Raw genomic sequence first — 25,736 nt, 5'->3', positions numbered from 1 at the left:
GTAAACTATAGTATAACTGTTAAGCCACCGTCAACAAGGATTCCAATTATAGAGAATCAATTAGACGAAAAATGTTTGATAGAGATTCATCAAGTGAAATCAAGAGGAGATGCTGGTCGATACAAATCCGCCTTCCCTAAATATAATTAAAAAAAATTTCAATGAATCGTTTCAAATTATTTTTTAACATTTCTCATTAAACAAGTCCGTGTTAAATCGAATTCTCCTTTCCTGATAATATGCAGGGAGCTGAACAGACACAAAATTCATAGCAGAATATCACCAGTCATCATGATTTGAAAAGGACTATGAATTCATTATAGCAGATAATAAACAAGGGATTTGGGCAACCCCAGGACGTCTACACGCGTCCTCCTCGTGTCCTACCATCCGGATTTCCCCAGACGCATTCCCAATGAACTCGCGGTGATTTGAATTCCAGAACCACTACAAATGGAAATGTAAAAAAAAAAAAAAAACGGCCCAACATCAATTGGTGACACCGGTGTCATACACACAATGACAAGACAGCGATGCACTCGTGACGAAAAAATGTCCCACGTGTTCGGGAGCTGATCTTGGGGTCCTCACGTGAGCATGACTTTGAAATTTCACCGTTTTCTTCTCATTTAACATGCCTTTTGATGAAGTCCAAGTGTAGCACACCTTACGATTCTATATTAGAGTTACGAACAGGGATTGGAATATCTTTGTAAGTTTACTTGGAACACATAAAATGGAAAACTGGTATACAATGCAATTTAAAAAAAGGAAAAGAAAAGTCTTTTAAGTTTTAATCGGCGTAATAAGTGGCTCTGGGAACGTATTTCCTTGACCCGTTTATAGCGAGAGCATGTGCCTCATGATACCCATTTTCATTATTAGCTAAATCAGCCTAAAGAACACAGAAATAAAAATTTCAGTTAGACGCAAATCCACTGTTTGAAATAAATTACCCATTTAACGTCGATGCCTTCGAGGGCGGCGAGGAGTTCACCGCCAATGATTCACGTTTTTTACTGGTTTTCCGCTTGGTTTTCTCCACGCATTCTCTAACCATGGAATGGCCCACTCACCAATAAACTTTAAAAGATACTCCAAATTGGTGTATATCATCAACCGCTCTATGCCTGTTCAAATTTAGTACATCATATTCCGAATAGAAAACTTTTGGGTCTCTTAAGTTCCTTGTGATTGTATCCTAGTGTACTGACCATGTTTTTTCGCTTGCTTGATTGCAGTGATTGCCGCCTTAATGGAGGATACATTGCCTGTGTGATACTCAAATTGGCTGACGTTCCTGGAAGTAAAAACTTTATTTTATGGCCTTCAATTGGAGACGGATATGTTTTGTAGAGATCAAGAATGATTGATAACAAAGATGTTGCGATGAAAAGTTTGTTTTACTTGCAATCGTTTTCACCGAAGAAGACACCGTATCCTGTTTCGTTGAATCCGCGATACCCCGAGATTGCCAAGTAAACTTTGACGTAATCACATGATCGCGAACTGTTGCGTATAGATTGTTTCTTCCTAAGGTCAGTCAGCCATTCAACGTCTTGGACATGTTCGATTACACGTGACCAAGACGGAAACCCGACCATATACTCGAATAAAAAGGAATCAATTCCTTTTCGAACATCTTCGCGTAAACCGTCGATCAAGTAGGCCAACTTGACACGGAAGCAAAACATTTTCAGCGATTTATCTGTGATCACAGCCAAACCCAGAGCTTTGACCAAAAGCGAATCGATTTCTGCAGCGAACGTCATAACTGACTGATTGGGTTTTTGTGTGAGTTGTTCGAGTTGTCCCAGAAAATAGTTCCTGTCGTTCTGAATGAATTCCTCAATCATTAAACTGCGCCAGGTACAGTAATCTTCGACATAAGTCAAGTTCTTTCGGTGATACATCAAGGCATCGCCTCTAAGCCTTGTCAGGAATTTTTGCAACATATTAGCATCATGCCATCCAAGTAGTGCTGCCACATTTTCGCATTCTTGAAACCAATCTTGAACCAGAGCGCCATTTTCGGAACCAGAGAAGCTCGGAAGCGTCTTCCTCGGCTTGTATAGATACTTCAAATTTGTCGGTAGGACGATCGTATTCATTCCGCTGATGGTTGCTGCCAGCACGGTCGGTAACTGTACAGATTGGTAAGCATTTCTCATGCTACCCATTCCGAATTGATACTATAAAGCTTGTACAGCTGGTCTTCTTGATTGCTGCTGTAAAGACCAAAAATAAAATCAAGCAAAACGTATACATGAAGTAAAAAAGTAGCGAAATAAAGCGGTCAAAGTTTTGGCGAGAACTGGCTTTTAATCAGGTCAAACTGCGATTTCGGTCAGATTTCTAGTTTGGGTTTTTATGGCTCTCTTTTTCTCAGCAGCTGTTTATGGTTATACATTTCCCCACAAAACAAGGGCGAGTATAGGAGAAGTCTACCTAGAAATATTTTAACTGCCCAATAAATTAAGTTGGACATATACCATTGAGATGCAAAGGCTCATTCACCCTAGATTAATTGGATAAACAAAAGGCCAAAAGAGCAACCACGGAAGACGCACACGTCTAGTCGCGGAGCTCCTATAACACTAACCAAAGCCTGCTTGTTCTCACAGCAAAATATAGGGTTTTGCTCAATACGATGACGAATAGTTTAACGTACTTAAGCAAATTATACTTTCACGTGTTTATATGAATAAGCAATTTTACGTCGAGCTTGTATGTAGTTTTTTCCTTTAAATTTGTTATTTCCGGAATGATCAACAACCTGATACGATTCGTTTTATTGAGTACGGTGACTACTGTTATATATTATATCGAAGCATCGTTATGCGTTTCTTTGAAAAAGTGGGAGCTGAAGCAGCCGTAAAATGCCCGCAGCGAGGATAGCAGACAGCGTACTCAAATGGTTAGCAAGTGTTTACAAAGTCCTCTCCTACAAAAAGTGAAAGTGGTAAACGAAATGTCTGAAATCCATTTCATTGTTACAGATTTATGATATCAACCTGTCTAACCCACACGATCTTCCAATAAAAAGAATACAAACAAACAAAAAATGAGTCGTTTCAAACCAGAATGCCTCAATAGTTCGTACCCGCAGTGCTGCAATGTGATCGTGGTTGCTATGGTAAGCTGACACTTTTATGCTGATGCTTTCTTTAATGCAGGCGAGCGAGGAAGTCGATTTATGCACGTTGCAACTCACTGGTGGCAGCCACTCGACTGAGTCACTCGTTGGCTTGTTGGGAACACTAAAAGAGGACTGAAAACCGACTTCGTACTGACCGTTTAAATAGAAAGTGGTTGAAAATGAAGTAGATAAAATTAATTCCTTATCAGAAATAGATCTACAAGAAAAGGATTGCCTGAGAAAATGTTCTTTCATCGGCTTCACTTGTTCTCTCCAGAGGGAAATCTTTGTTATCGCAAGTTCGAATCATCGAGGGAGTAGTGGACTGTCTACCGCAAAAGGTTTCGTAACGTTAGACTCTTCTTTCACACGCCCGCCAAGGTTATAGTATATTCCCAAATGTTAAGACAAATGTTTGAAAAGACAATATCTCAGCACCAATGCGATCATTCGCAAGTGTCACTTTTAGAAACTAACATCTGCGATCCAATTTTTTGTTGTTGTTGTTGTTGCTAACTACTGATAAACTGAAAAAGCTTCTACCATTCCCAACGTTCTGACACTAAACAACAGAATTTTTAATTTGAAACATAGAAGAAGACAAAACGAAAAGAAATTGGATGTTGTATTTCTTATCGTTTTCCAACTAGACACTGGTTCGTTTGTTCAGTTGTTTGGTCTCGGCTGCGCGAGGCCGTCCTTTAGCTCCTGCTCCGGTGGTGTATGCTTGATTCCACGGCTGTTCTTCCGCAGAGCTGAATAAAGTAAAGACAATCAACTCCACCAACAAAATAGCAGCCGTCGTAAAGAAGACAATTTGCCACGAATTGACGGTTTGCTGTTCGTGAGAAATAAGAGATATTTAATTCATTTCTTGATTGTTGATATGCTATTAATTTTGTGCTCCACGCTTACATTTCCGTGAGTCAGGGCACCGACAAAGACGGGCACTATGAACCCTGGAATGGTGGCGGCTGTATTGGTGAGAGCGAGCAAAGTTCCGGCGTAGTTGGATGCCAAGTCTGTAGGATTAGCCAATATGCCACAATACATGGCAGCCATGAACATGGTGCCTAGAGACATGAGAACGATGGCGGTAATTCGGTCGCATCCGGCCAAACTAACACCGATGAAACATAATGCCGGCAGTAGCGAAGCTTTGCAAAAATACCAGTCACAATCGATCAGTAAAATTCCAAAGTAATAATTCTATTTAGAACCACGCTCTATTATACTCACCGACAGCCGTAGACAATTTGCGGACGGTCGTAGTGTTGATCCATTTCTTGTTTTTGCTGTAGTCCATCAAGTTACTCCAAATGATACTGAACACCCACAGGCAAAGGTAAGGCACAGCGGACAGCAGAGAGTTCTGTTGATCATCAGCAATCAAATATTAAGACTGTTGTGGATTCTGATCGGTTAGCATTACTTTGCCAATGTTGAAACGAAGGATGTGTTTCATGTAAGTTGGCAATTCAACGAGTAGCATGTACCATCCGAAATTGTTGCACATGTGCGCAACTAGAAGGGCCCAGAACGGAACTGAAGTCGCAATGGCCTTCCACGGCACGGGTAAGTTCTAGCGTTAAACATTAGCGATAAATTGTGAAGATCTTTCGTAATGTGAAAGTAATTAAGAGGTCGGAATTTTAGAGAACGTACCGGACGTTTAGCACCACCATTTTCCATGCACTTCTCAAAGAGATCTCGCTCAGCTGGATGGATGCGTGGATGATCCTTGGGCGAGTCAAAGACGAGTAAGATCCACAAGATACACCAAATGGATCCTAGTCCTCCTTGAACGTAAAAACTGACTCCCACCCGATTTTTTCAGCCAAAATTCCAGAGAAAGGCAGAGCAATGACAGTACCCAAAGACATTCCTGAAAAAAAACAAAAAAAAAAACAGCCAAATGTAATCAGAGAAACGAGTGCGGATCGTACGGAAAACTAACCAGCGTAGACAAGTGAAGATATTTTGTTGCGCTCGTTTGGCGGTGCCCATTTAGACAACAACACTTGGAGGGCCGGCATAGACACTCCCTGTTAAACAATGTTTACATATCTGATCGTTGAGTATAATGAATTCACCATCGAATTTCACGGGGAAAAACAAACTGGAAGAGTGAACGTACGGCGCCCAATCCTTCGATGAAACGGACGACCAAAACGGCAATGTAACTGATATTGGCAGCCACGGGCGTCAAAAGAGTAAACAGTACATTGACAAAGACGGAAGCCCAGACGACCCATTTCGCTGAAAACATTTCGGCCATTCTTCCGCCCGGAATTTGGGTCACAATGTAGCCCCAAAAATACGCGCCAAGTATCAATCCTTGGATCGGTTCCGGCCATGCGAACGGGCCATCCTGCGTTTATAAAATACTTCCTTTACCATTCCTGTTTAGAAAAAAACAGTTCATACTATGTTATAGAAGCAATTGTTTGTCTCACCTGAGAGGAATCTGTCTGGTTTGTATTTGCATTTGCTGGGCAAGCGAATTCCGAATTGCTACTCTCGTTCAAATGGGTATCATTGTTATGGCTATCGTATGTTAATGCCATCTCGCTTAGAGCTGTACTGTTGACCTATATACACAATCAGTGACGAAATGATGAGTTAACACAGACAGTTGATTAGAGGATTGCACGTCAACATGTCACTCACCATCACGACAATTGCCACGCTCAAGTTGACCTAAGAATGGGGATCACGTCCCAAGATCAGACAAGAGAAAAGAAAAATTAACTAATCCATCATTACTATTTCTAGTTGGTCTGTTTAGAATATATTAAGTCGTCAAATACTTTCAATCCGTAGATGATTGCAAGACTAGCTGATGCCAAGAATGTGAAAACGTACCTAGCCGGCAGGCAAGCTGTGGAATAAATTAAGACAAAGTGCTGAAAACGAATAAACATGACGGCTGTTGCTATCAACGCACAAGAAAAACAGATCCACAATAATTTCACGAATATATGCCAATAGACCTACTTACGGCCTCCTCTAGTCATTTTTGGCAGTTATTTTAAGATGAAACCGAAATCAGAAACCACACCAATCCTACACTTGGAACGTAGTTCCGCGGCGCCAACAACTCAGCAAGTGACTGAATGAGAGCTACCTTAGATACGAGCAGATATGCTAATACAAAAACCGACAAGCTTTCATCTTATCTAGAGGGGGAGAGAAAAAAGAAACTATGGGCGATAAGATATGCTATTGAAGATCAAAGATCAATTTATAGCCTATTGTTTGATTATTTTCTCGGACTTTTTCAGACATAAATAAAAGTAAAGAACAATCGGCACGATCCAGTGCGTTTATTTGGCCAAAAATGGTTTTTTGCATTTTTGGTTGTATGATAAATGATTTAAAAATGGGATTTAAAGCCGTTAGAAAATATGGAACACGAGGTCATTTTAAATATGATACATAGCGGTGTAAAACAACGAACTGAACACAAATATATATCTAATATCCAATTAGCCTTTACTATTGTAACACAGCCGAGCACGGATTCAAATCGCAGATGAGGGACAATCACGAGTTTGTACTCAAACTTTAGAAGATTGTCACCACATATTTACTGGATTTGAATGAGAAGAACACAGGGAAGAAAAAACATGGCGTTTCACGATTGACAAAATTCTTTCTCGAGATTGCGTTCAGTTTTTCAGCGAGGCCGGCCATCAAGAATTAGAATTGCACCAAAACTTGTTTGAATTCTTTAAGCACGACTCGTCTGGTTCAATTTCTCTTCTTCGGGCGACATGTGGGTGCCGTTCTTTCCTTCAGCTGCAGCAGTGTATGCCCGGTTCCAGGGTTGTTCTTCACCCGAAGCCAGTAAAGTGTATACAATCAATTCTACCAGCAAAACTGCAGACGTCGTGAAGAAGATGATCTGCCACTGGCCGAGACTTTGCTGTAAATGTATAGTGAGCAATCATTAACACAGAAAGGATATCGAAAAAGATGTTATGCAAATTACGTTTCCGTGCGTCATTTCGCCGACAAAAACAGGCACGATGAAGCCTGGAATTGTAGCCGCTGTGTTGGTGAGGGCCATCAGAGTACCGGCATAGTTGGAAGCGATGTCAATATGATTGGAGAGGAAACCGCAATACATTCCGGCGATAAACATGGTACCAAGGGTCATGAGAGCTACAGCTGCTTGACGATCGCATCCAGCAAAACTGACACCGACGAAGCACAAGGCCGGAAGGAGAGAGCCTAATTGATGGAAATGTAGTGTAACGAGAAGAATGAAAATGACGTCATCGTAGTTGCTTACCGACAGCGGTTGACAGTTTGCGGACGGTGGTGGTCGTGATCCATCCCTTGCTTTTCGCCCAATCCAAGCGGTTACTCCAGACGACACTGAAGAGCCAAAGCGAGAGATAGGGGACAGCAGAGAGTCCAGCATTCTAAAATGTAAAATTTCATTAATGCAACATTCTAATCAGTATTGTCTTCAATAATCATACCTCGCTAATATTGAATCGGAGAATGTGCTTCATGTAGGTCGGCAATTCGACGAGCAGCATGTACCAACCGAAATTGTTACAGGTATGCGCCACCAGGATGGCCCAGAAAGGTCCGGATTTCAGAAGGGCTTTCCAAGGTACAGGCAAGTTCTACAGATTCCTTCGTGATTAATTAATTGGTCGATTTTTTTAGTCATATTTTCAACTCACCGAATGTCCGTGACCGCCGCCACCACCTTGCATCGAAGATTCAAAAAGCTCCAACTCAACCGGATGAATGCGCGGATGATCTTGAGGGGAATCGTAGACAAAGATGAGCCATAGAAGACACCAGACCATGGCCAGACCTCCTTGAACGTAAAAGACTGCTTCCCAACCAAACGCAGCCGCCAAAATTCCGGAAAATGGGAGAGAGATGACGGTACCAAGCGCCATTCCTATCGGTCGTCAATTTAACTTCATTAATCGTAATACGAACTCGGTTAATTTTGTCACTTAGATTAGACCTTACCTGCATAGGCCAAGGAAGAGATCATGTTTCTCTCTTGTGGAAGAGCCCATTTTGTCAACATGACGTGAATGGCCGGAAGAGAAACGCCCTGCATTGAAAATTATTCATGTTAGATGTCCAACGTTATTGAAACATAAAAAAAAACGATCTTACGGCGCCTAATCCTTCAATGAAGCGAACAACAAGAACGGCTATGTAACTCAAATTAGCCGCCAGAGGTGTGAGGATCGTGAAGACTACATTAACGAGAACAGAGCCCCAGATGACCCACTTGGCAGAGAACATTTCTGCAACTCGTCCACCAGGAATTTGAGTCAGAATATAGCCCCAGAAATAGGCACCTAATACCAATCCCTGCGTCGGCTCTGGCCACGCGAAAGGTCCGTCCTGCATGAACAATACATATATATATTTGGATGACCTTATACATTAAAAGAGGATCGAGACAAAAAAGACGGTTTCTTCCGCGTATTTCAAAAGAAATGCATTTTCAATAAGTCAAATAGGGGTTGTTTGTTATTCACCTGTACAGCTACCGTAACGTTCGATCCTGTGTCGGGAGCTGGGCAAGCGAATTCGGGACTGAGTGATGCTGATTCATTTGTTCCGTGATGACTGTTATGGTGGTCATCAGCAGCCAATGCCATCAAAGCCAATTCCGTCGAGTTGATCTAACCACACAATAAATAAACCAATAAATTAATTAGTTCAATTTGAATCAACTTGGCAGAATAGTCCAATAACTTACCATGACGACGATGGCTACACTCAAGTTCACCTGGAATAGTAAAAAAGATTTCTTTCAGTAGAACGATTACAAATCGGAAATAAAGATTATACTTTCAATCCGTAAATGATGGCCAGACCGATAGAGACTAAAGCCGTAAAAATGTAGCGAGCCGGGATGCATGCTTCAAAAAGGAATAAAAAAAAGTGATTAATTAGTAATTCTTTTGCGAAGACAAAACGATATAGTCTAGTAATTAAACAAACAACGTCACGCGTGAAACTTAAGACCACAGTGCCCAAAATGAAATCGTCATCAATAAATGTTGAATGGCTTCACATGGTTCTATATCAACCCGACACCGGGGCTCCATATGCGCTCCATATCAGATTGTAGTTCAAATTTCAATCAAGAAATGGAAATACTCACGTCCGCCTTCAGCCATGGGGGCACGCTGCTTTGCAGTTAGTCACTGAACGTACACTGAACAACAAGAAAGCCGTTAGCTTTTGAGACTGTTTATCGATTGCCGGATCCCGCGTGTGCGTGCAGGAAAGGACGAGAAAGAGAGAGCGAACCAGGAAAAGCGTCTGCTCGAGACAGACACTGTCGACCTACTGCTTCGGCGAGAAAGGACTCGAATGGATTGGTCTGGGTTGGCGCTACTGCTTTTGACTCCTAGCTGCTGCACTGGTCTCACGTGTCAAACGACTGAATCTCAATCTGAATTAGAGCTGAGAGAAGGAGACCAGTTTAGACTAGATGTCTTCACTAGCCACTGACTAGACCATTATTGAAGACAAAGAAGCTTCCATTTCCCATAACAATTTTCTGCAAATTGCTTCATTTTTAATTGACAAAGAATATACGATATTGAACCTAAAAAGGAAGCTTTTAATTGTTCTGTGAGGTGGCTGGCTACAAAGTCACGTAACTAGAAATCGTGGCCGACTGTCGGTGCAAGGACGCCAAAAGGGCGTCACAAGGGCGGTCGCACGGGGGTGTTGCCACGGCGACGGCGAGGGAAAGAAGAAAAAAAAAATGAAAAAGCTAGACTAAGCGGAGAGAAAACCAAAAGGAAAGGAAGTAGAGACGGGAGGAGGCGCGTGTGTAGGGACAACGGGTACATATAGTAATACTTGGATATCGAGCATGCGTGTATCTGTCTTCTTTACTGAGGCAAGCGACTCAAAAGAGGCCGACGTGCGTTTACCCTTCAGTTGCGTCATTGCCAACAGACTACAGGTTACGTCAAGGTCGTTTAGAAAAAAAAGGAATGTTTGTCTTATTCTGCTAATCGAATGATAATTGACTTTTATCTTTACAGCAGTTTGTAGAGAAAATAGTAGGTGGAACAACAAGTTGCTACGCTCGACAGGTTGGGTTAACCATCTCTCCAAACGGGAAAGGCGTGAGCTACAACTGTTACAAGTTGTCCTTTTTTTGTTGACCAAAACTGTGAGAGAGGAGTGACGTTAGGTGGAGCGTGAAAAAAGTGCCGTTGACGACAAAGGCTGCTGCCGTTTCCACTCTCCATTGTTGTAGGCCTCACAGAATCTGTACTACATTGTAACACAATTTTTTGTTTTCAGCATCCACATATTGGTGGTGCTGTTTTGGCAACACAAAATAACGAGGGATAATAATAGATATCCCGTTTTGAGGTCATTGCTCTCGAAAATCTTCACGGATTCGGTTATTGGTTGATATCAGACGACGAAGCCTGTTCATTTTTAGTTTCGTTCATCGATTAATGCCAAATTTTCATGTTCATGAGAAAATTAGAAAAAAAAAAAAAATAAAAATTGCAAAAACTTATGCTCACGTGAATGGGCCGTGACCTAAAGGGTATGTGTAGTGTATGACACGCAAGTGGCACGTTGCCCACTAAATTTTCCAACCTTTTCTCTGATTCTCTTAGTCTTATTATTCAGCTCACGACACTGGGAAGTCAGGCGCACTTTTTCTGGACAACAAACATGTTGAAGGCATAAGTCTTGTGGGGTGCAAAAACTCGAGAGACCTAGCGACAAGGTTATTAGCACGTTACATATTGCCCAGTTCAAAGACTTTTGGGTATATTATAGAGATAACAAAACCAATATGCTGATCTGTTTACAATAAGGCTCATGGGATATAACGAGAGCAGAAGTTTAATAAAATAAACAAAAAGAGAAAGCCAGCTCAAAGTTGAATAATTAACCTCTTTTAACGGAGCCAACATGTGATGTGTCCATGCCCTTCTGACCGTATAAAAGGGTCGTCAGGAAAAAAACAGATACCATACACGGAAAGCAATTTCAAGTTCACGCCGAGATTGGACACCAGATTTCCTGAAATCCTTGATTGTTTTCTTTTTTTCCCCTTTATGCCAGCTCACGACTACGCAACGATTTATCACTCTCGATTATTATAGAGCCATCTAGTGTTGGAAAGTAAAGTACTGCAGTTTTCCGGTTTTTAAAGTTTTAATTGCTGAAACCTATTAACAACAGAAAATTTCAATAACAAGGTCCTATTTTAACAAAACCACGCTAGTATCATTGGGCTATTTTAAAAACTCCGTTTCTAGGCTCCAGCACTTGGACTCGAATGATTCTGCTGTTGCTGACGGATCAAGTTCCAGTAGAGTCCACGTTTGTCCACAAGGCTTTTGTGAGTGCCCACCTTAAAAACAAACAAATCAGTATACTGTACGTCTTTAAATTTTCAGTCTGGTATTAAAAGGCAATTGGGAAGGGGATGTGTCACCACGCGACAAGAGATTTTTTTTTTTACTACTGGATAAATGGGGATTCACGATGGATGAACTTTACCTCGGCAATAGTTCCTTTGGAGACAACTGCAATAATGTCCGCGTTCTGGATGGTACTCAAGCGATGTGCAACAATTAGAACAGTTCTACCGGCGGCAACCTTATCCAATGCGTCCTGAACGAGCTTCTCTGATTCAGCATCTAAAGCGGAAGTCGCTTCATCCAAAATGAGAATAGACGGGTTTTTCAGTAGTGCCCGGGCAATAGCGATGCGTTGCTTTTGACCACCAGAAATGGTCACGCCTCTTTCTCCTACTCGCGTGGCATAACCATTGGGGAAAGATCGGATGAAATCATCAGCGTTAGCCAGTTTGGCTGCTTCCATCACTTCAAAGTCCGAAGCCGAGGGTTTGCCATAACGGATATTCTCAATTATGGATGACGCGAATAAAATCGGCTCCTGATTAATGAAGCCAATCGCTCGTCCACGTAGCCATGTTGGATCCAGATTCTTGACGTTATGACCATCGATTGTAATCTCTCCGCTATCTGTATCGTAGAACCTATTGCAAAGTTATCAAATCAAGTGACAAGAGAGATTTTTAAAATTTTTCAAAATACCTTTCCAATAACGCTGCAACAGTGGATTTACCACCACCAGAGCTGCCAACCAAAGCGACGACTTTGCCGGCTGGTAGCGTTAGTGTGAAATCCTTCAACACTTTCTATGAAAAAAGACATAGTCGGCTAAATATAAAATTTTACCTTTACATTTGGTTTAGTATATTACTTGATCTTGGCGAGTCGGGTATGAAAAATAAACATTTTTGAATTCCACTTGGCCAAAAAGGGAGTGGAAGGGAATAGTTTTGCCTCCCTGGAGAGGAATGCTAGGCTCGAGGTGGATGTACTGTCAGATATAATTAAATTAGTAACAGAACGATCAAAGTTAAGAAGCGTATAAATGAAAATCACCTCAAAAACTCGAGATCCAGCGGATGTACCACGAACGTAATGACCAAAGAGGAGAGAGAGCTGCGCTAAAGATCTCTGGATAGTTTGTGTAGCTACTAGGAAGGCCATGAGATCACCCGGTTTGATTTGACCTGATGACAGTAAAGATCCACCAATACCTACTGTTCCAAGAACGATGCCATTGAGAAAAAGATTTGCACCTGACTGTGGAAATTCCAATGTCAGGAAATTGCAAGCCCAATTTTTTTTAATTATTTACCTGGAATAGTCCAATGCCCATGCCAAGATTCTCTTGCATTATCCTTGCTTTTTCCAATTCTTGCGCATACAGTTCCATTTCTTTTTCTTCCATGGCGAAGGCCCTTACAGTTCGAATATTGCTTAACGCTTCGTCACAAACTGCTGTCGATTTGGCCACCTTTCAACAGTTTACAATCATGATGTGTTAACCCATGTTAAGCCATATAAACACATGTTAAACATCCTACCTGAGCTTGAGCGGCGCGGGATTGGTTCCTTAAAAATTTACCTAACAAACTTCCCACTCCTATAACCACTGGAACAATAGTTGCCATATAAAGAGTCAATGGAGGGCTAATAAGATACATAGACACCATGCAACCAATCGTTTGGGTGATACTCCTAAGCCCTTGTGAAACACAAAGCTTGAAAGAACTCTTGAAATCTTGTACGTCAGTAGTCAATCTGTTGTGGAAAAAGAAGCAACTAATGATGTGCGGACTAATTAATGGAAAAGACGTAAAAAACCTGTTAACAAGTTCTCCCGTCCTATGGCTGTCAAAGAACGCTATATCCTGACGAACTATGGCTGAAAAGAGATCTTGACGGAGCTGGCAGGCCATACGCTCACCAACACATGACAATGTGTGGATGTAAACGAATGTAAAAGCCGCTTGGGCAACATACATAATGCCGAGCCTCATTGCCGGTACTTTTAGCTCTTGCCAGTAGTTCCCTGCGGCACTTTCGGAGTCGTTATTCAGATGGTTAGAGACAACATTGATCATATCCCCCAGTAAACGAGGGATTTCGATGTTTAGAATTGCCACGACAAAAGCACTCTAGCAAGAAAACAATAGTTTAATGTAATTATTTTAGAAAGCTCTAAAATGGTATACTGAAACAGCAATGATGAGATACCACCAGTGTGGTCTTAAAAGTTCCCAAAATCTGTTCCAGTCAAATTTGGGTTGTTTGCTTTGTTCATCTTCAATAATTCTTGATGTAAGTTTTGCTTCACAGTAAACCTGACTTTCAGAGTTGAACAGCTGTTTTCCTACAATTAATCCTGCTCCACAAGAGAGTCCTAATAATCTTAGGGATATGGTGGATGTCTCCTTGGCAGCTGTTTTGGTCGATTGTGTTCTGAAAGTCTGCTTGACACTCTGCACTGCTTTGCATTTTAAAGTCTCGATCAGGTACCTTTGGGAGCTTAACAGTTTATAGATTTAAGATTGACAGGAACCACTTGCAAAAATATTTACTAATCAAGCAACTTAAAACAGCATTAAACAAAGAACCTTCTTACCCAAGACGCGCACTTATATGCGAACTTTGATTAAGCAAATTTATGATTCTACAAATTAGCATGGTACCAATAATATGTAAAGGTTTTTAAACAGGGCAAGTAGTTGTGTGAAACTGAAACACTGTTTAAAAACTATAAAATTTACACAAAACTTGTAAACTTACCAGAAGTAGACGACGCAAATTAGTTGTTGAATATACCGCTAGCTGCAGTCGTTGCGCAATGTTTTCATTCTGACTCCGAGGAATCTTGCGTTATGCTCATTTAAAACTGTTATTTTTGTATTGAAATTTCCCCTTCAAATTAAAAAACCATAAATAATTCTGGAAAAAACAGATATTGGCATTAAGGGCAAACAGCTAATGTACTGACTCAAAATTAAATAATTTTAACACGGCTTCCCCTGATGGCTCTTTTAACGAAACCGAAACCATGTTAGCATATCAGCAAAATATTCCAAAAGCACACTTGGGAGGGACCCTGCTTTTTGGGATACAAGGAAGCTGATTACGGTAGACATTACTGGTAACTCTGTGGGATATTGCCAATTGTTTTGATGACCGGGTCTGCCATATAGCAGTCTTCCGCACAAAGCAAGAATTTAATTGACCTTTCTCTGGGATATCAGGATGGTAATATCTGCAGGAAAATTCAAGACTACCATTAGTAGGTAAAAACTAAAATACGTTTAATTATATCTGACTACTTTGGCTGGGTTTGAAGACTAACGTTTGCTTTGCTAGCGCACAAGCCGGTCAAATAAATATCTTCGATCCAGAAGAACGGCGTGGTCTGAGTGGCTGCCAGAAGAGGTTTGACGGCTTGACCGGATATCGCATAACAGCCGCCCATTAGATAACTAGGATAACGGGGCCAAGGCCATACGCGCCGACTAACGTAATGTTTCTGACCTGGTGAATAAAGGTTACCATAAGTTTATAGCTTTTAATTAACTCCGGAAGAAGCACGTACTTTTCCATCTTTCAGCAAATAGAGTAGGAACTGGAGTGCCATAAATGGTCCTAGTGACGTTGATATGTGGTAGGATTTTCGTGAAAACGTTCCAGTTGATGTAATTGTCATCATCGCACTTGAGGACCAGTTCAGCACCCGGACAGTGAGTATGCGTCCAATGTAGTAGGGCTACACTTTTTAACGTCAAATTCGCGTAAGTATCGACAACGTTCACTTGTACCAAGTCTTCATGCTCGGCATTTTCCTTCTTCAACTGCTCCGTTGTAACTTTATCCTCGTCTCCAGTTGATCCAACCAGAAAAATCACTTGTATCCAGTCCACGTTTAGCACACTTGGACTAGCCCACGTTCTTCGGATCAAGTCTCTTTTGGCCGAATGTTCTGCAGCCGAAATCACCACAATTAGCAAAGTTCTGTTATAGTCTTCTGTGACAGTATTCGAGGATCGAACTTTCCAGTGTCGACACTTCAATTTTCCGTTGGGATTGATGTCGAGAGGGTAAACAAACGAAAGAACATCGTTGATAACCTGTTCTTTCATACTGGGCTCAAGTGAAGAGACAAACGGTAGAGGCTTTAAACCCAGTCGTTCGATAGTGTAATTTGTGTATCCAGTAAGTGAGATTTTCCCCAAAATTTCTGAATGCTTTGCCTCTAAATGAATTAGCTTTGACTGACGTTCGAACCGACCTACCAGGAAGAAAAACAAGATGAGAGTTATGACAAACCACACTCCACTGGATACCCATTTTTTAACAGATCTCTTCATCATGTTGGTAGATTTGCACTATGACACTGTTTTTATTTGCAGAAGATAAAACCAAACGTCTATTTCCCTGTGTATCAAAGAAACAAATGCAAAACGCATCAAGGTAGGGATCCTTACCTCTTTCTGATTGGTTGGTTTACCTTCTACCTCTACCTTAACAGGTATTTTCCTAGTTTTTTTTTTTTGTTGCATACTTCCGCAATCCGCGTTGACGAAACAAATTCAACCTTATTCCCCAGCAGGTACATTTTAAAACGTGGCAGTAGCCAAATGTTGGCAACTGTAAACTGATTTATCGGGAGGAAGTGGCCAGGGAATTGTGCACCTTTTAAAAAATTTTGTTACGGGCCATGAAGTTCTTTGACTTAAAAAAGACGAGAGAAATTAGTAGAGCTTACTGTGTAGCTAAATGAATAGTTTATTTTACCACCTTGTTACAATGATTTTTGGTTGCAGGCCGAAGCTGAAGACGCTCTATCCGTTTCGCTAGATTAACACATTGTGACTCTTTCATTCCATTTACAATTTCGTGTTGAAATTGAACCAGAATATTTGATTGTGTCATTTTTACAACTATTTTTGTTGGAGAAAAAAGGAATGGTTGTCAACCCGTAAGTCATTACAGGAGCACATTTCAATTGATAAAATTTGATTTTAGGCCGGACTTTATCTCCAGGACAGAGAAGCAAATTGTAATAGGTGGGTACTGGTGATTTCCTGTAACAATATTTGAGCACATTAAATCATAGCAGGACCTAAATTAGTTCATTCTTCCGGAGAGTGTACGAAATATCCAGGTAGTTCAACATCTTCTGTATGGTAGGATGACCCGCGCAATGTAAATTGAATAAAAATTAAAATCCTTACTTCATAAGATATCAAGTTACAAACAATAATAAAATCGGAGATCAACAGTCGATTCGCTTTATAGTCACCTAAACATGAGAGGGTCTTCGACCGGAAAACAAAACCAGAGTTCCGTGAATAGTTTTTTTTCTCCCGTGAGTTCAATGACGACAAGAGGGCAGTTCAGTGAAACGATTCCGTTATGATCGTTCCGGTAATGCTCGGTGGAATGAAGAATGAGCCAGATGCAGCCAACAGCACGGAATAGCAAAGCAAATCTAGCAATACAATTTCTAAGTGAACCACTAGCCATCTGAGTTATGGAAACGCAACACTAAGGTGTACAGTAGAAGTCCAACTTTCAATTATGGTGCTTCCTTTTGCTGCGTTCTACAGTATTAAATATTCAACATCAGTGTGGGAAGAAGAAACAGGATTGAGCCGTAAGAGTGCTCGATCAGGTAGTTATATTTCTTAGCCTAACAGCATTTATCAAGTCATCAATATAGACTACTGCCATTAGGACTGGAAGCTTTTAGTGTGAACGATCGGATTTTTTTGTCTGCAAAAACTTGATTTGGACAATTGAGCCATGAAGTATCCGTTCATTAATTCGCAACTTTTGCGAAGGTTCAACAAAAAGACCGTCTTTGTTAAATTGTTTGGCCTTACCGTGATTACGGTATGTATATTCATTTTTCTCTTTAACCCGCCTCGATTCCCTGTTGTTGTTCCAGTACGTCAACTAACAAATAAACCAGAGACAGCCATTTTCAACAGCTCTGCTGTGGTTGGCGTAGTTCAAAACACACGTCGACATGTGTTAGGTTATACTGGTTACACGATTCAGCGACTTGGTCTTAAACCAATTCCGCTCGCATCTTCACTTCAACCCAATACTGGAGAGCCCGTTATCAATGATGTACTGTCCTTTATGTACCCTATCGACATTAGTGCCCAGAAAAACTTTAAGTGCCGACAATGGACAAACCGATCGGTTGAACTCATCCCAAACATTAAAAGAACTCTGTTGATTGTAGTGGTGTCAGCTGCCGAACATTCTGCTAAACGAGACTTGATTCGCAAAACATGGGCAGGTCCAAGTCTGCGTAAAGTAGACGAGATACAGTTAATTTTTCTTGTTGGATCAACTCTTGGTGAGGACCAAGTGATCAAGGATCGGTTAGAGAAGGAACATGCAAAATACGAAGACGTGGTGCAAGTGAATGTCGTCGACACGTATGCAAATTTAACACTAAAGAGTGTCGCGTTGCTTCATTGGGCTTACAGCCATTGTCCTGCTGCTCAACTGGTCCTAAAGTGTGATGACGATACTTACCTAAATTTTCATGTATTGAGTAAATTGATTAACAAGCAACAACTTAAACCCATAAATCGTCTCTACGGATTAGGAATTATGGAAGACAGTCCTCAAAGAGATCCAAGTACGTACCCCGCATACATTTCTAACAATTGTTTTGACAGCGCATAATTCAAAACCTTTTTTAGACAACAAGTACTACATCAGTAGAAATGTTTGGCCATGGTCCAAGTATCCAGCCTTTGTCTCCGGCGGTGGATATCTGTTAGGTGCGTATGATTGGGCGCCACACCTTATTGGGTTTTTTTACTAATGTTTATCGGATTTTGTGCGCGCATAACAGGCAGGGACACTATTCAACCCTTATTAGCTGCGGTACAGACTACACCGCTTTTCCCTTTGGAAGGTAATATAGTCAAGAAAATACTTTTCCGAAAGTTTGTCGGTTTAATATGAATATGGAATGTTGTTTCCATTTCAGATGTATATCTTACAGGTATTTGCGCTCGAAAAGCCCGCATCAAATCTCTTTCATCTCGAAGGTAACAAGTGACAAATGTCTGCATATTCCTATGCATATTGTTTCAAACCTATATATCGTTTCTAAATGAATCAGAATTTACGAGCGCTTTATTCCCAAAAAAATTGATGCCTGTTTCGTCCGTTTCACTGCCATGTGGCAGACACAATCCAAACTTCAATTCCTTCAATCGCACGATATTGTCTCACTTGTTTATCGACGTAATTTACCTTGTCGCATTGCCTGTAAATACCTAGGAATATGCTGAATATATACGCTGTCTAATATTGCGCAAAATTCATTGCCCATCCATTCAACGAGTACACGTCTTGATTTCATTCCACGATTAAGTATGAGGCACCTCCATTATCGAGGACGAAAAAATGTCCACTTTATTTTCATGATTTGGAGAATCGTTGAAAGGTAACACTCAATTTTCCTAACCTTGGAAATCCATTGTTGCTTCGCTATACAAAGTAGAAAAGATGAAGACTACAAGCAATAAAACAGAAAATATATTGCTGATGATTGCATAAGGGTATTGTACGATATGTGACCTCAACGGAGAACATAAGCAATATTCTCCGATTATGGATTCCGTTGAAGAGGATTCGATAACATGCGCATGAATATTTTACCAATATAGACATGCGTCTCCGATAATCCAAGGCCCGCACCGAGAATAACTTTTGGGGTCTTCTTCGTCGCTCGTTTTGCGTCCAACACATATGGCAAGGCGGCAGTTTTTAGTTTCTCTGCGTGACAAATCGAGATGAGCGGGAATAAAATACACGCCGTTTATCAGCAAAGTGCTAGCTTTCGATTGGTGATGCAAACGGAGAGAAAGAATAGAAATTTTCAGCTGGTGGTATAAGGAAATAGAAGAAAAGCACGACATTCTTTGGTCTCCGATTTCGAATGAAGGATGGTGTCAGTCTTCAAGTATTGTATAAAAGGTTCTGGGACTCTTACCGATGCTAGCAGTGTAAAGCTACATTATCATCCACACGGTTCTAAAGTCAATCCTTTTGTCTGCAGAATGCGTCCGTTGGTATGAGCGTTGTTTGTTTACTCTTTTAAACGATTTAAGTCCATAATTCAAACAGAAAATGTCTTCTTTTTTAGTGCGTGTTGGTCGTCTTTTTCTTACCCGTCATTTTGCCAACTGAAGCTGCTCCATTACCGGAGCGTTCGATAGTTGTCCCGAAATTCGAGCCACTAATCTCCGTACCCGACATTGTGGTTGATCCTATTCCTCCGTCTTCATCGACGGTTGCCACCATTGTCTCTCAACATCAACATCTATCCCTCAACGGTGACTACGCATACGGGTACGTCGCTAATGACTCATTTTAGCTGTTTTTAATAATACATCTTGATGACTTCTTTGTCATGAAAGAGATTCACATGTAAATAAAAGTTATAACGAATAGCCAAATCTGAATTGCTCGCAGAAATCGATGATTTACGTAACTTCCCAAACTAGACAGATGTTCAATTCTTCATGTTAAAATTCTGAATTTTAAAAAAGTAATATAGTCTCATATTATTTTATCAGTTTCGTCAGCAATAACGGAATCGAAGTGGAGGAGAAGGGTGGCCAGAAAGAAATCGAAGGGGCGGATGGAGAAAAAACATTCGGAACAGCCTCGAGTGGTAAATACTCTTACAACATCGTCGAGGACGGAAAGATAAAAAAATGACAGTTGTTTGGACGGCTGATGAAAAAGGATTTCGCCCCGTCATTACCATTTCCGATGTTTGATTTTGATAAAAATAATAATAATGTAATCGACCAAAAAAGTGTGGCAACCTGTTTCATTTGCCATTCCGCCGCTTTAATTTGCTCTTTGTTTCATGCCAAAAATCCGTTATAAACAACTCTAACCGCTAAATGTAAACCTAAGCAACTATAAAATTTTAATAAAAGCGCTACATCAAGCAGTTTAACAAAGATTCCAAATGAATGTATTTAAAAATTTCGTATTAATCGATTTATATTCACCCCTTCCCGGAAGGAGTTAGTATCATTTTCGAATGAAGGGGCTCAAAAAGCTGTATAATCGACCTCGGGCGAGAAGTGCAGACTTGACCAATCAAATGTTATGTTACTAATGGCATTGGCCGTCTCAAACGAAGGTGTCGTCAGAGACCATATTTGTCGATCAATTTATTCCATCGCTGCAAGTTAGGCGAGATGGGTCATCATCAATTTAATCTCCCGTTTTTACTGATAGGTAACAATTTCTATTTTTACAAACCAATCTAACAGGGAAGGGATTAATAACTGGTTTACATTTTGCACAGGCTTAATATGTGTGACGCCAACTTTGTCGCTATCGTTGCGCAGAGCGGTGGAAGAAAAGATTCCGGAGCAGGAAATAGTTGCTGATATGTTGGAGTTGGCCAGAGCGGCGGATGTCAAAGTTGCCTGTCCACTGTCAGATACTTTCTGTTTGCCAAGAGTTAAATGTCCCATCAAGTCTATCGTATACGATCGTGAAGGCACGCGTTTCATGGTCGGTGCCGAGGTAAATTGTTATCACATTTACGTTTATGATATCGTTGTTTAATTGGTTACTTATTAGTGCATATCCCGATTTATTCGAAATTTGAAAATACTGTTTTTTCAGTGATAACGTGTTTATTGTTTGTCGCGTGTAAATTTATCAAATTAAGATTACCTCAATTTAATGATGTCGAACAGTTCAGGGACATTTTTGGTTGTGGAGCTTTTAGTCCTACGTGGACGTACGTTTGCTGCGCTACACTTGACAAACTAGAAGAAGAGGGCTGGAGACCCACACCTGATTTGTGGTTCTTGCCGTCTCACGATGGATCTCCACCTGCAAAAGACGTTGATGCGTCAGCTCCTTTCCCAGTTATCTTGCCTTGGCCAGGTTTCGAAGACGCCGAGTCCTCATCGGAAATTAAAGATTCAGGTGAGTCTAATAAAGTTCTAAGTAGTTTTCATTCAAATCTGGCTTAACCTTTAATTTTGAAGATAACGACAGTTCAACAACCGAACAGCCTTCAGAAACAGAATCTGGCATGACTGAGAAGCCTAAACAGAGTAAACAAAAATTGAATGTTATGCCAACTTAACATTTAATTTAACTCTTGTGATACAACAGATCCAAGGAGTGCTACAGAGGTGCCACAGAGCGTTCCAATGCCACACACTGGAGCTCCTCCTGTGATGATGCAAGACCCACGCCTTAACAATCCGCGGTTCAACCCCAACGCCCCTCTTTTGCCTATGAATCAACCTTGGATGTTTCCACCTTCACAAGGCAATTTTGATCCACGATTTCCTATGCAAAGTGGTCTGCAAGACCCTCGACTGCTACAGAGATTCACCCCACCGCGATCTGATTGGGCAGAGATGATTCTTATATTTCCTGATGGCTCTTTTCAGCATTCCATTCGAGATCCACGTCCCATGGTAAAAATCTTGAACTACGATTACCCGTTCTACTCATTTAATTCAAATTATGCAGACCATGATGCCAATGCCTGACGGACGAGCACCCAACCAGAGGGATGGTCTGCTTCGACCGACTTTAGACTTTTCGCAACCTCAAACTCAACCAATGCAGACCATCCTCGCCGTAACTGAAAACCCCGAGGCTAGCAATTCCAGATCCCGACGAGCAATTGTATGAACCTTATTTTTTATTAAAAAACACGAAAAATTTCAATATTTAAATCATTATTGTTGCAGGCTTCGAAAACATTCAAAATCCCACCTGCTGCCGGTGGGCTGTGGACGGGTGAAAACAGGACATCTGAAGGAGAAGGAAGAGCCCTCTTACCACCACCAAAGGCCGTTTGGGGATCATCGGGCACAGGTAATTTGTATGGCGTTTCATACTATGAAAACAATTAATCTACTTCCACTTCTCGTAGGCAATGTACCCGTGAGACCCATTCCGCCGATGTACGGAGTCGACAATGAACGCTGTGGTGTTTCCTCATCGAGTGGCATCAATGCTCGCGTCCTGTCCGGACGTAAACCAGCGTCAGATATGGAATCTGAAACAAGTTTCGCCGAGTTCCCGTGGCATGTTGCTGTAGTGAACGGACAAACAGGCGACTACCTTTGCGCTGGCACCATCATCTCGGCCCGTTTCATCCTGACAGTGGCCCATTGTGTACGCAAATTCCAGTTCACTCTGCTCTTCGTCCGTGTCGGAGACTGGGACTTGAGCGGCATTGGCGAAATGTTTCCGTCTTACGATGTTGAAGTTCAAAATACTATTATACACGAAGAGTTCTACGCCGGAAATTTGCAGAACGACATTGCTCTGCTGCAACTCAAGTTTCCATTGGATTTTAGTATTATGCCTCATGTTGGTACCATCTGCCTTCCACCTTCCAGCGATCCCATTTACTCGGATTGCATTGTAACCGGATGGGGTCAACAACTTTCCACATCCGAGGCAAAAGGGGATTCGTCCACTTTTAGTCGTACTCTCAAACAAACCAGCCAAACTCTGGTGACTGCACAATTCTGCGAAAAAGCCCTTCGACCTTTTCTTGGGCAGTTTTACCAGCTACCTAAGAAAGGTTTCGTGTGTGCCTACGATAAGGACGGCAAAGATTCCTGTTTCGGTGACGGAGGAGGAGCTCTGGCCTGTCTTGTTAACGCACCTAATTATCCCAAACCTATGCAATATCATGTCGTCGGGCTTGTTTCCTGGGGAGTTGGTTGTGGCATGCCAAATGTTCCGTCAGCCTACACTGCCATTTGGGATTATCTGGACTGGATTCGTGCCAAAATTTCTCCTATTGATTCTTATCCCATGGCTAATCCACTGCCTTTGAAGGAACCTAGTCCCGTCATAATGGTCCGTGCCAACGAAGCTGTCACTACAACACCCGCGCCTTCCACCGCACAACACGATTTTATCGATTTAGCTTTTGCCTGAAAATCTGTTTATTTATTTTTTCTAAAAAGTAATGGCGCACAATTTATTTTAATTGTTGGCTTGTCGTGATTGAGGAAATTACTAATATAACGCGAATATTGTTTATTCACTGTTTATTTAATTTTTCTCCTTCCTTCTAGTATTCATAAAGAACAGGAATTGTTGACGTTAATAATGTTATGTAATATAATGGAAACGAATAACAGAGTGTAGTTAGAGAGAAAGATACTGCATGTGGTCGGTTCAATTTTTGTTCAGTTTACAAATTTACCTAGATAGACCCGATAAACCTACCAATAGCAATTAGAAATTAAAAATTTACCGGTAACAATTTATTATTAAGATATTAGCAATTTTTTGCATTTTGCAAATAGTAACTCAACTCTTTCGTGAGCAGAAAACATAGATTGCAACGCCGCTTTAATCAGCAGACGACAAGTACATAATGTCAAATTTCGGTTTCGGTTCTCACACGCTTTACAATCCAAGAGAAGGTATGTTGAAAGACTCGCATTAAAAAAGTATATATTATAATAAGATATAGTGCTCAGTCATTTGATATAACTTATTTTGTGTAATATCATAATGGTCCAGTGAAGGAAAACATTGGTTTAACAAACAAGAACTATCAATCAAAGTTCACTTAAATCAAGGTTATTCCTGACTTCTTCCTGAAGTTTGAATAAAAGTTGTGTGTTCAACTGTCCACAATACCCACCTCTAGCTGTATGAAAGCCTAATTGTGTACCCTTTACCTATTAAGGCTTTCACTTCCCATTTTTAAAGAATATCTATTAGCTAGGAATGATTATTTTTTTTTAAAATCTTTCCTGTCATAAGTTTCTAGGGAAACCTGTAGTTTGACAGCCAATTTGTTGGAAATCAAAGCAAACATTTTGAAGCATTTCTCATTCTGCTTAATTATGTTTGTAGGGCAGTTTTTATACCTAAAATCATATAGATTTTGCCATATTTATTCACACTGGCTAAACTTGTAGTATTACATGAAAAAGAATGTAATCTAAATATTACAATTTCAGACAGGAAAACATGCCTGCATTAGCAACTGACAACCAAATTGAGGCTGTGTCCAAAGTACTGAATGACACCAGCAGGCCACTCAAAGAACGCTTCCGGGCCTTGTTTACCCTACGCAACCTTGGCGGACCCAAAGCTGTTGAAGGCATTTCATCCTGCTTCACCGACTCTTCGGCCCTGTTGAAACATGAACTTGCATACTGTCTAGGACAGATGCAAGATCCTTCGGCTATTCCAGTGCTTACGTCTGTACTAAAAGATGTTCAGCAAGAACCGATGGTTCGACATGAAGCAGGTATTCCACTAAACCCGTTCATTTCAAATCTCTTTATAAAAATGCTCTACTTCAAATAGGTGAAGCTCTTGGTGCAATCGGGAGCGCAGAATCTCTGCCCGTTTTGCAAGATCATTGTCAAGACAAGGTAATAGAAGTCGCTGAGACTTGCCAACTGGCGGTTGAACGTATAAACTGGCTGCTTGATGAGAAGAAGAAATGCGAGATCGATGGTGCTTACCAGCAAAATCCGTATTGTAGCGTGGACCCAACGCCATCAACGTCTGTAAAAGAAACGGAGGAATTGAAGACTATATTACTAGACGAAACTTTGTCTTTATTTGAACGATATCGTGCCATGTTTGCCCTAAGAAACAAAGGAGATGTTGAAAGTGTAAAAGCCCTGGCTGAAGGTATTAGAAATAATAAAATTTTAAAGTAGATTAATAAATGTAACAGTATGAAATGCAGGTTTAAAGTGCAATAGTGCCTTGTTCAGACATGAAATAGCCTACGTCCTTGGACAAGTGCAGAGCCCTGCTTGCATTCAACAATTAATCCAACGGCTCGAACTTGCTGATGAAAATGAAATGGTTAGGCATGAGTGCGCAGAGGCCCTCGGATCTATCGCCCAAGACGAATGCCGTGAAATTCTCCAAAAATATGCCGAAGACTCAGCAAGAGTTGTCAAAGAAAGTTGCGAAGTGGCTTTGGATATGTGCGAGTACGAAAATAGCCCAGAATTCCAGTATGCAAATGGATTAACTAACTTAGACTGATAAATGTATAAATACTTTCCGTGTTTAAAAATAAACTTGGTTCTGGACAATTTCTTCGTAGCTTTTGTTATTTAAATAAATGTGTTTGTTAATATTTAAATGTTTGAACCAGGTGTTCATTTTCCCACAAGAAAGTT

At 40.9% G+C, this 25,736-nt stretch overlaps 7 protein-coding genes, 2 long non-coding RNA genes and 1 other non-coding gene across 14 annotated transcripts; 6 read left to right on the top strand and 4 right to left on the bottom strand.

The window, feature by feature from the left end:
• Positions 1–699: 699 nt before the first annotated feature.
• On the bottom strand, positions 700–3,254 carry LOC116916567. 3 transcript variants are annotated; one of them, XM_032921827.2, is made up of 5 exons: positions 3,104–3,254; positions 1,408–2,228; positions 1,215–1,300; positions 957–1,130; positions 700–895 (listed from the first exon to the last, which is right to left on the bottom strand). In XM_032921827.2, the coding sequence occupies exons 2-4, from the start codon at positions 2,178–2,180 to the stop codon at positions 994–996; spliced, it is 996 nt and encodes a 331-aa protein (XP_032777718.2). In that variant the 5' UTR covers positions 2,181–2,228; positions 3,104–3,254; the 3' UTR covers positions 700–895; positions 957–993. The 3 variants fall into 3 exon arrangements, with proteins under 3 accessions (XP_032777718.2, XP_032777719.2, XP_045025534.1); XM_032921828.2 differs by having other exon boundaries at positions 1,408–2,225; positions 3,104–3,232; XM_045169599.1 differs by having other exon boundaries at positions 1,408–2,237; positions 3,104–3,231.
• On the top strand, positions 3,177–5,753 carry LOC123470057. The gene is made up of 2 exons (XR_006643473.1): positions 3,177–3,286; positions 3,349–5,753. It is a non-coding gene; the product is annotated as an uncharacterized LOC123470057 (long non-coding RNA).
• A 697-nt stretch (positions 5,754–6,450) lies between these two features.
• Positions 6,451–11,198, bottom strand: LOC116916563 (sialin). 2 transcript variants are annotated; one of them, XM_045169592.1, is made up of 11 exons: positions 11,071–11,198; positions 8,981–9,051; positions 8,889–8,918; positions 8,665–8,811; positions 8,294–8,527; positions 8,141–8,228; positions 7,840–8,066; positions 7,630–7,779; positions 7,437–7,569; positions 7,134–7,375; positions 6,451–7,067 (listed from the first exon to the last, which is right to left on the bottom strand). In XM_045169592.1, the coding sequence occupies exons 1-11, from the start codon at positions 11,150–11,152 to the stop codon at positions 6,873–6,875; spliced, it is 1,599 nt and encodes a 532-aa protein (XP_045025527.1). In that variant the 5' UTR covers positions 11,153–11,198; the 3' UTR covers positions 6,451–6,872. The 2 variants fall into 2 exon arrangements, with proteins under 2 accessions (XP_045025527.1, XP_032777713.2); XM_032921822.2 differs by lacking the exon at positions 11,071–11,198 and adding an exon at positions 9,297–9,499.
• LOC123470056 lies at positions 9,958–10,778 on the top strand. The gene is made up of 2 exons (XR_006643471.1): positions 9,958–10,123; positions 10,195–10,778. It is a non-coding gene; the product is annotated as an uncharacterized LOC123470056 (long non-coding RNA).
• A 118-nt stretch (positions 11,199–11,316) lies between the features above and the next one.
• On the bottom strand, positions 11,317–14,320 carry LOC116916561 (mitochondrial potassium channel ATP-binding subunit). Its single transcript, XM_045169591.1, has 10 exons — positions 14,147–14,320; positions 13,737–14,049; positions 13,366–13,679; positions 13,086–13,302; positions 12,857–13,015; positions 12,598–12,801; positions 12,413–12,532; positions 12,244–12,347; positions 11,684–12,185; positions 11,317–11,534 (listed from the first exon to the last, which is right to left on the bottom strand). The coding sequence occupies exons 1-10, from the start codon at positions 14,206–14,208 to the stop codon at positions 11,436–11,438; spliced, it is 2,094 nt and encodes a 697-aa protein (XP_045025526.1). The 5' UTR covers positions 14,209–14,320; the 3' UTR covers positions 11,317–11,435.
• Positions 14,321–14,409: 89 nt separating this feature from the next.
• LOC116916565 (beta-1,3-galactosyltransferase 5) lies at positions 14,410–16,147 on the bottom strand. Of its 2 annotated transcripts, none has more exons than XM_032921825.2 (4): positions 16,031–16,144; positions 15,119–15,957; positions 14,853–15,057; positions 14,410–14,785 (listed from the first exon to the last, which is right to left on the bottom strand). In XM_032921825.2, the coding sequence occupies exons 2-4, from the start codon at positions 15,891–15,893 to the stop codon at positions 14,590–14,592; spliced, it is 1,176 nt and encodes a 391-aa protein (XP_032777716.2). In that variant the 5' UTR covers positions 15,894–15,957; positions 16,031–16,144; the 3' UTR covers positions 14,410–14,589. The 2 variants fall into 2 exon arrangements, with proteins under 2 accessions (XP_032777716.2, XP_032777717.2); XM_032921826.2 differs by having other exon boundaries at positions 14,626–14,785; positions 14,876–15,057; positions 16,031–16,147.
• Positions 16,148–16,844: 697 nt separating this feature from the next.
• LOC116916560 (beta-1,3-galactosyltransferase 5) lies at positions 16,845–18,869 on the top strand. The gene is made up of 6 exons (XM_032921819.2): positions 16,845–17,197; positions 17,260–18,181; positions 18,246–18,326; positions 18,401–18,463; positions 18,539–18,599; positions 18,674–18,869. The coding sequence occupies exons 2-6, from the start codon at positions 17,329–17,331 to the stop codon at positions 18,843–18,845; spliced, it is 1,230 nt and encodes a 409-aa protein (XP_032777710.2). The 5' UTR covers positions 16,845–17,197; positions 17,260–17,328; the 3' UTR covers positions 18,846–18,869.
• A 597-nt stretch (positions 18,870–19,466) lies between these two features.
• On the top strand, positions 19,467–20,533 carry LOC116916558. Its single transcript, XR_006643470.1, has 3 exons — positions 19,467–19,628; positions 19,703–19,908; positions 20,136–20,533. It is a non-coding gene; the product is annotated as an uncharacterized LOC116916558 (transcript).
• A 121-nt stretch (positions 20,534–20,654) lies between these two features.
• On the top strand, positions 20,655–23,613 carry LOC116916557. Its single transcript, XM_032921817.2, has 8 exons — positions 20,655–20,814; positions 20,885–21,108; positions 21,285–21,519; positions 21,582–21,650; positions 21,712–22,022; positions 22,078–22,236; positions 22,302–22,428; positions 22,487–23,613. The coding sequence occupies exons 1-8, from the start codon at positions 20,775–20,777 to the stop codon at positions 23,506–23,508; spliced, it is 2,187 nt and encodes a 728-aa protein (XP_032777708.2). The 5' UTR covers positions 20,655–20,774; the 3' UTR covers positions 23,509–23,613.
• A 254-nt stretch (positions 23,614–23,867) lies between these two features.
• LOC116934454 (deoxyhypusine hydroxylase) lies at positions 23,868–25,649 on the top strand. The gene is made up of 4 exons (XM_045169590.1): positions 23,868–24,002; positions 24,549–24,841; positions 24,901–25,233; positions 25,292–25,649. Exons 2-4 carry the CDS (start codon positions 24,559–24,561, stop codon positions 25,597–25,599), a joined length of 924 nt encoding a protein of 307 aa, XP_045025525.1. The 5' UTR covers positions 23,868–24,002; positions 24,549–24,558; the 3' UTR covers positions 25,600–25,649.
• Positions 25,650–25,736: the final 87 nt, after the last annotated feature.

This window comes from Daphnia magna, linkage group LG2 (assembly GCF_020631705.1).
Source record: "Daphnia magna isolate NIES linkage group LG2, ASM2063170v1.1, whole genome shotgun sequence".
NCBI lineage: Eukaryota > Metazoa > Arthropoda > Branchiopoda > Diplostraca > Daphniidae > Daphnia > Daphnia magna.
This window is presented reverse-complemented; position numbering and strand designations above follow the sequence as displayed.

Coding starts and splice junctions, on each gene's coding strand:
- LOC116916563 (XM_045169592.1), bottom strand. CDS start 11,152: ATGGTATCTGTTTTTTTCCTGACGACCCTTTTATACGGTCAGAAGGGC. Junction 8,812..8,888: donor GTGTAGCCATCGTCGTCATG/GTAAGTTATTGG, acceptor TTGTGTGGTTAG/ATCAACTCGACGGAATTGGC. Junction 8,528..8,664: donor ACGTTACGGTAGCTGTACAG/GTGAATAACAAA, acceptor TTGTTCATGCAG/GACGGACCTTTCGCGTGGCC.
- LOC116934454 (XM_045169590.1), top strand. CDS start 24,559: ATGCCTGCATTAGCAACTGACAACCAAATTGAGGCTGTGTCCAAAGTA. Junction 24,842..24,900: donor GATGGTTCGACATGAAGCAG/GTATTCCACTAA, acceptor TACTTCAAATAG/GTGAAGCTCTTGGTGCAATC. Junction 25,234..25,291: donor TGTAAAAGCCCTGGCTGAAG/GTATTAGAAATA, acceptor TATGAAATGCAG/GTTTAAAGTGCAATAGTGCC.
- LOC116916565 (XM_032921825.2), bottom strand. CDS start 15,893: ATGATGAAGAGATCTGTTAAAAAATGGGTATCCAGTGGAGTGTGGTTT. Junction 15,058..15,118: donor ATTTGCTGAAAGATGGAAAA/GTACGTGCTTCT, acceptor TTTATTCACCAG/GTCAGAAACATTACGTTAGT. Junction 14,786..14,852: donor AGTCTTCAAACCCAGCCAAA/GTAGTCAGATAT, acceptor ATTTTCCTGCAG/ATATTACCATCCTGATATCC.
- LOC116916561 (XM_045169591.1), bottom strand. CDS start 14,208: ATGCTAATTTGTAGAATCATAAATTTGCTTAATCAAAGTTCGCATATA. Junction 13,303..13,365: donor ACGGGAGAACTTGTTAACAG/GTTTTTTACGTC, acceptor TTTCCACAACAG/ATTGACTACTGACGTACAAG. Junction 12,802..12,856: donor TGGGCATTGGACTATTCCAG/GTAAATAATTAA, acceptor GAATTTCCACAG/TCAGGTGCAAATCTTTTTCT.
- LOC116916560 (XM_032921819.2), top strand. CDS start 17,329: ATGAAGTATCCGTTCATTAATTCGCAACTTTTGCGAAGGTTCAACAAA. Junction 18,182..18,245: donor CAGTCCTCAAAGAGATCCAA/GTACGTACCCCG, acceptor AACCTTTTTTAG/ACAACAAGTACTACATCAGT. Junction 18,327..18,400: donor CGGCGGTGGATATCTGTTAG/GTGCGTATGATT, acceptor CGCGCATAACAG/GCAGGGACACTATTCAACCC.
- LOC116916567 (XM_032921827.2), bottom strand. CDS start 2,180: ATGGGTAGCATGAGAAATGCTTACCAATCTGTACAGTTACCGACCGTG. Junction 1,301..1,407: donor TTCGGTGAAAACGATTGCAA/GTAAAACAAACT, acceptor TTTTACTTCCAG/GAACGTCAGCCAATTTGAGT. Junction 1,131..1,214: donor CAAGCAAGCGAAAAAACATG/GTCAGTACACTA, acceptor AAATTTGAACAG/GCATAGAGCGGTTGATGATA.
- LOC116916557 (XM_032921817.2), top strand. CDS start 20,775: ATGGGTCATCATCAATTTAATCTCCCGTTTTTACTGATAG. Junction 21,520..21,581: donor ATCGGAAATTAAAGATTCAG/GTGAGTCTAATA, acceptor TTAATTTTGAAG/ATAACGACAGTTCAACAACC. Junction 21,651..21,711: donor GACTGAGAAGCCTAAACAGA/GTAAACAAAAAT, acceptor GTGATACAACAG/ATCCAAGGAGTGCTACAGAG.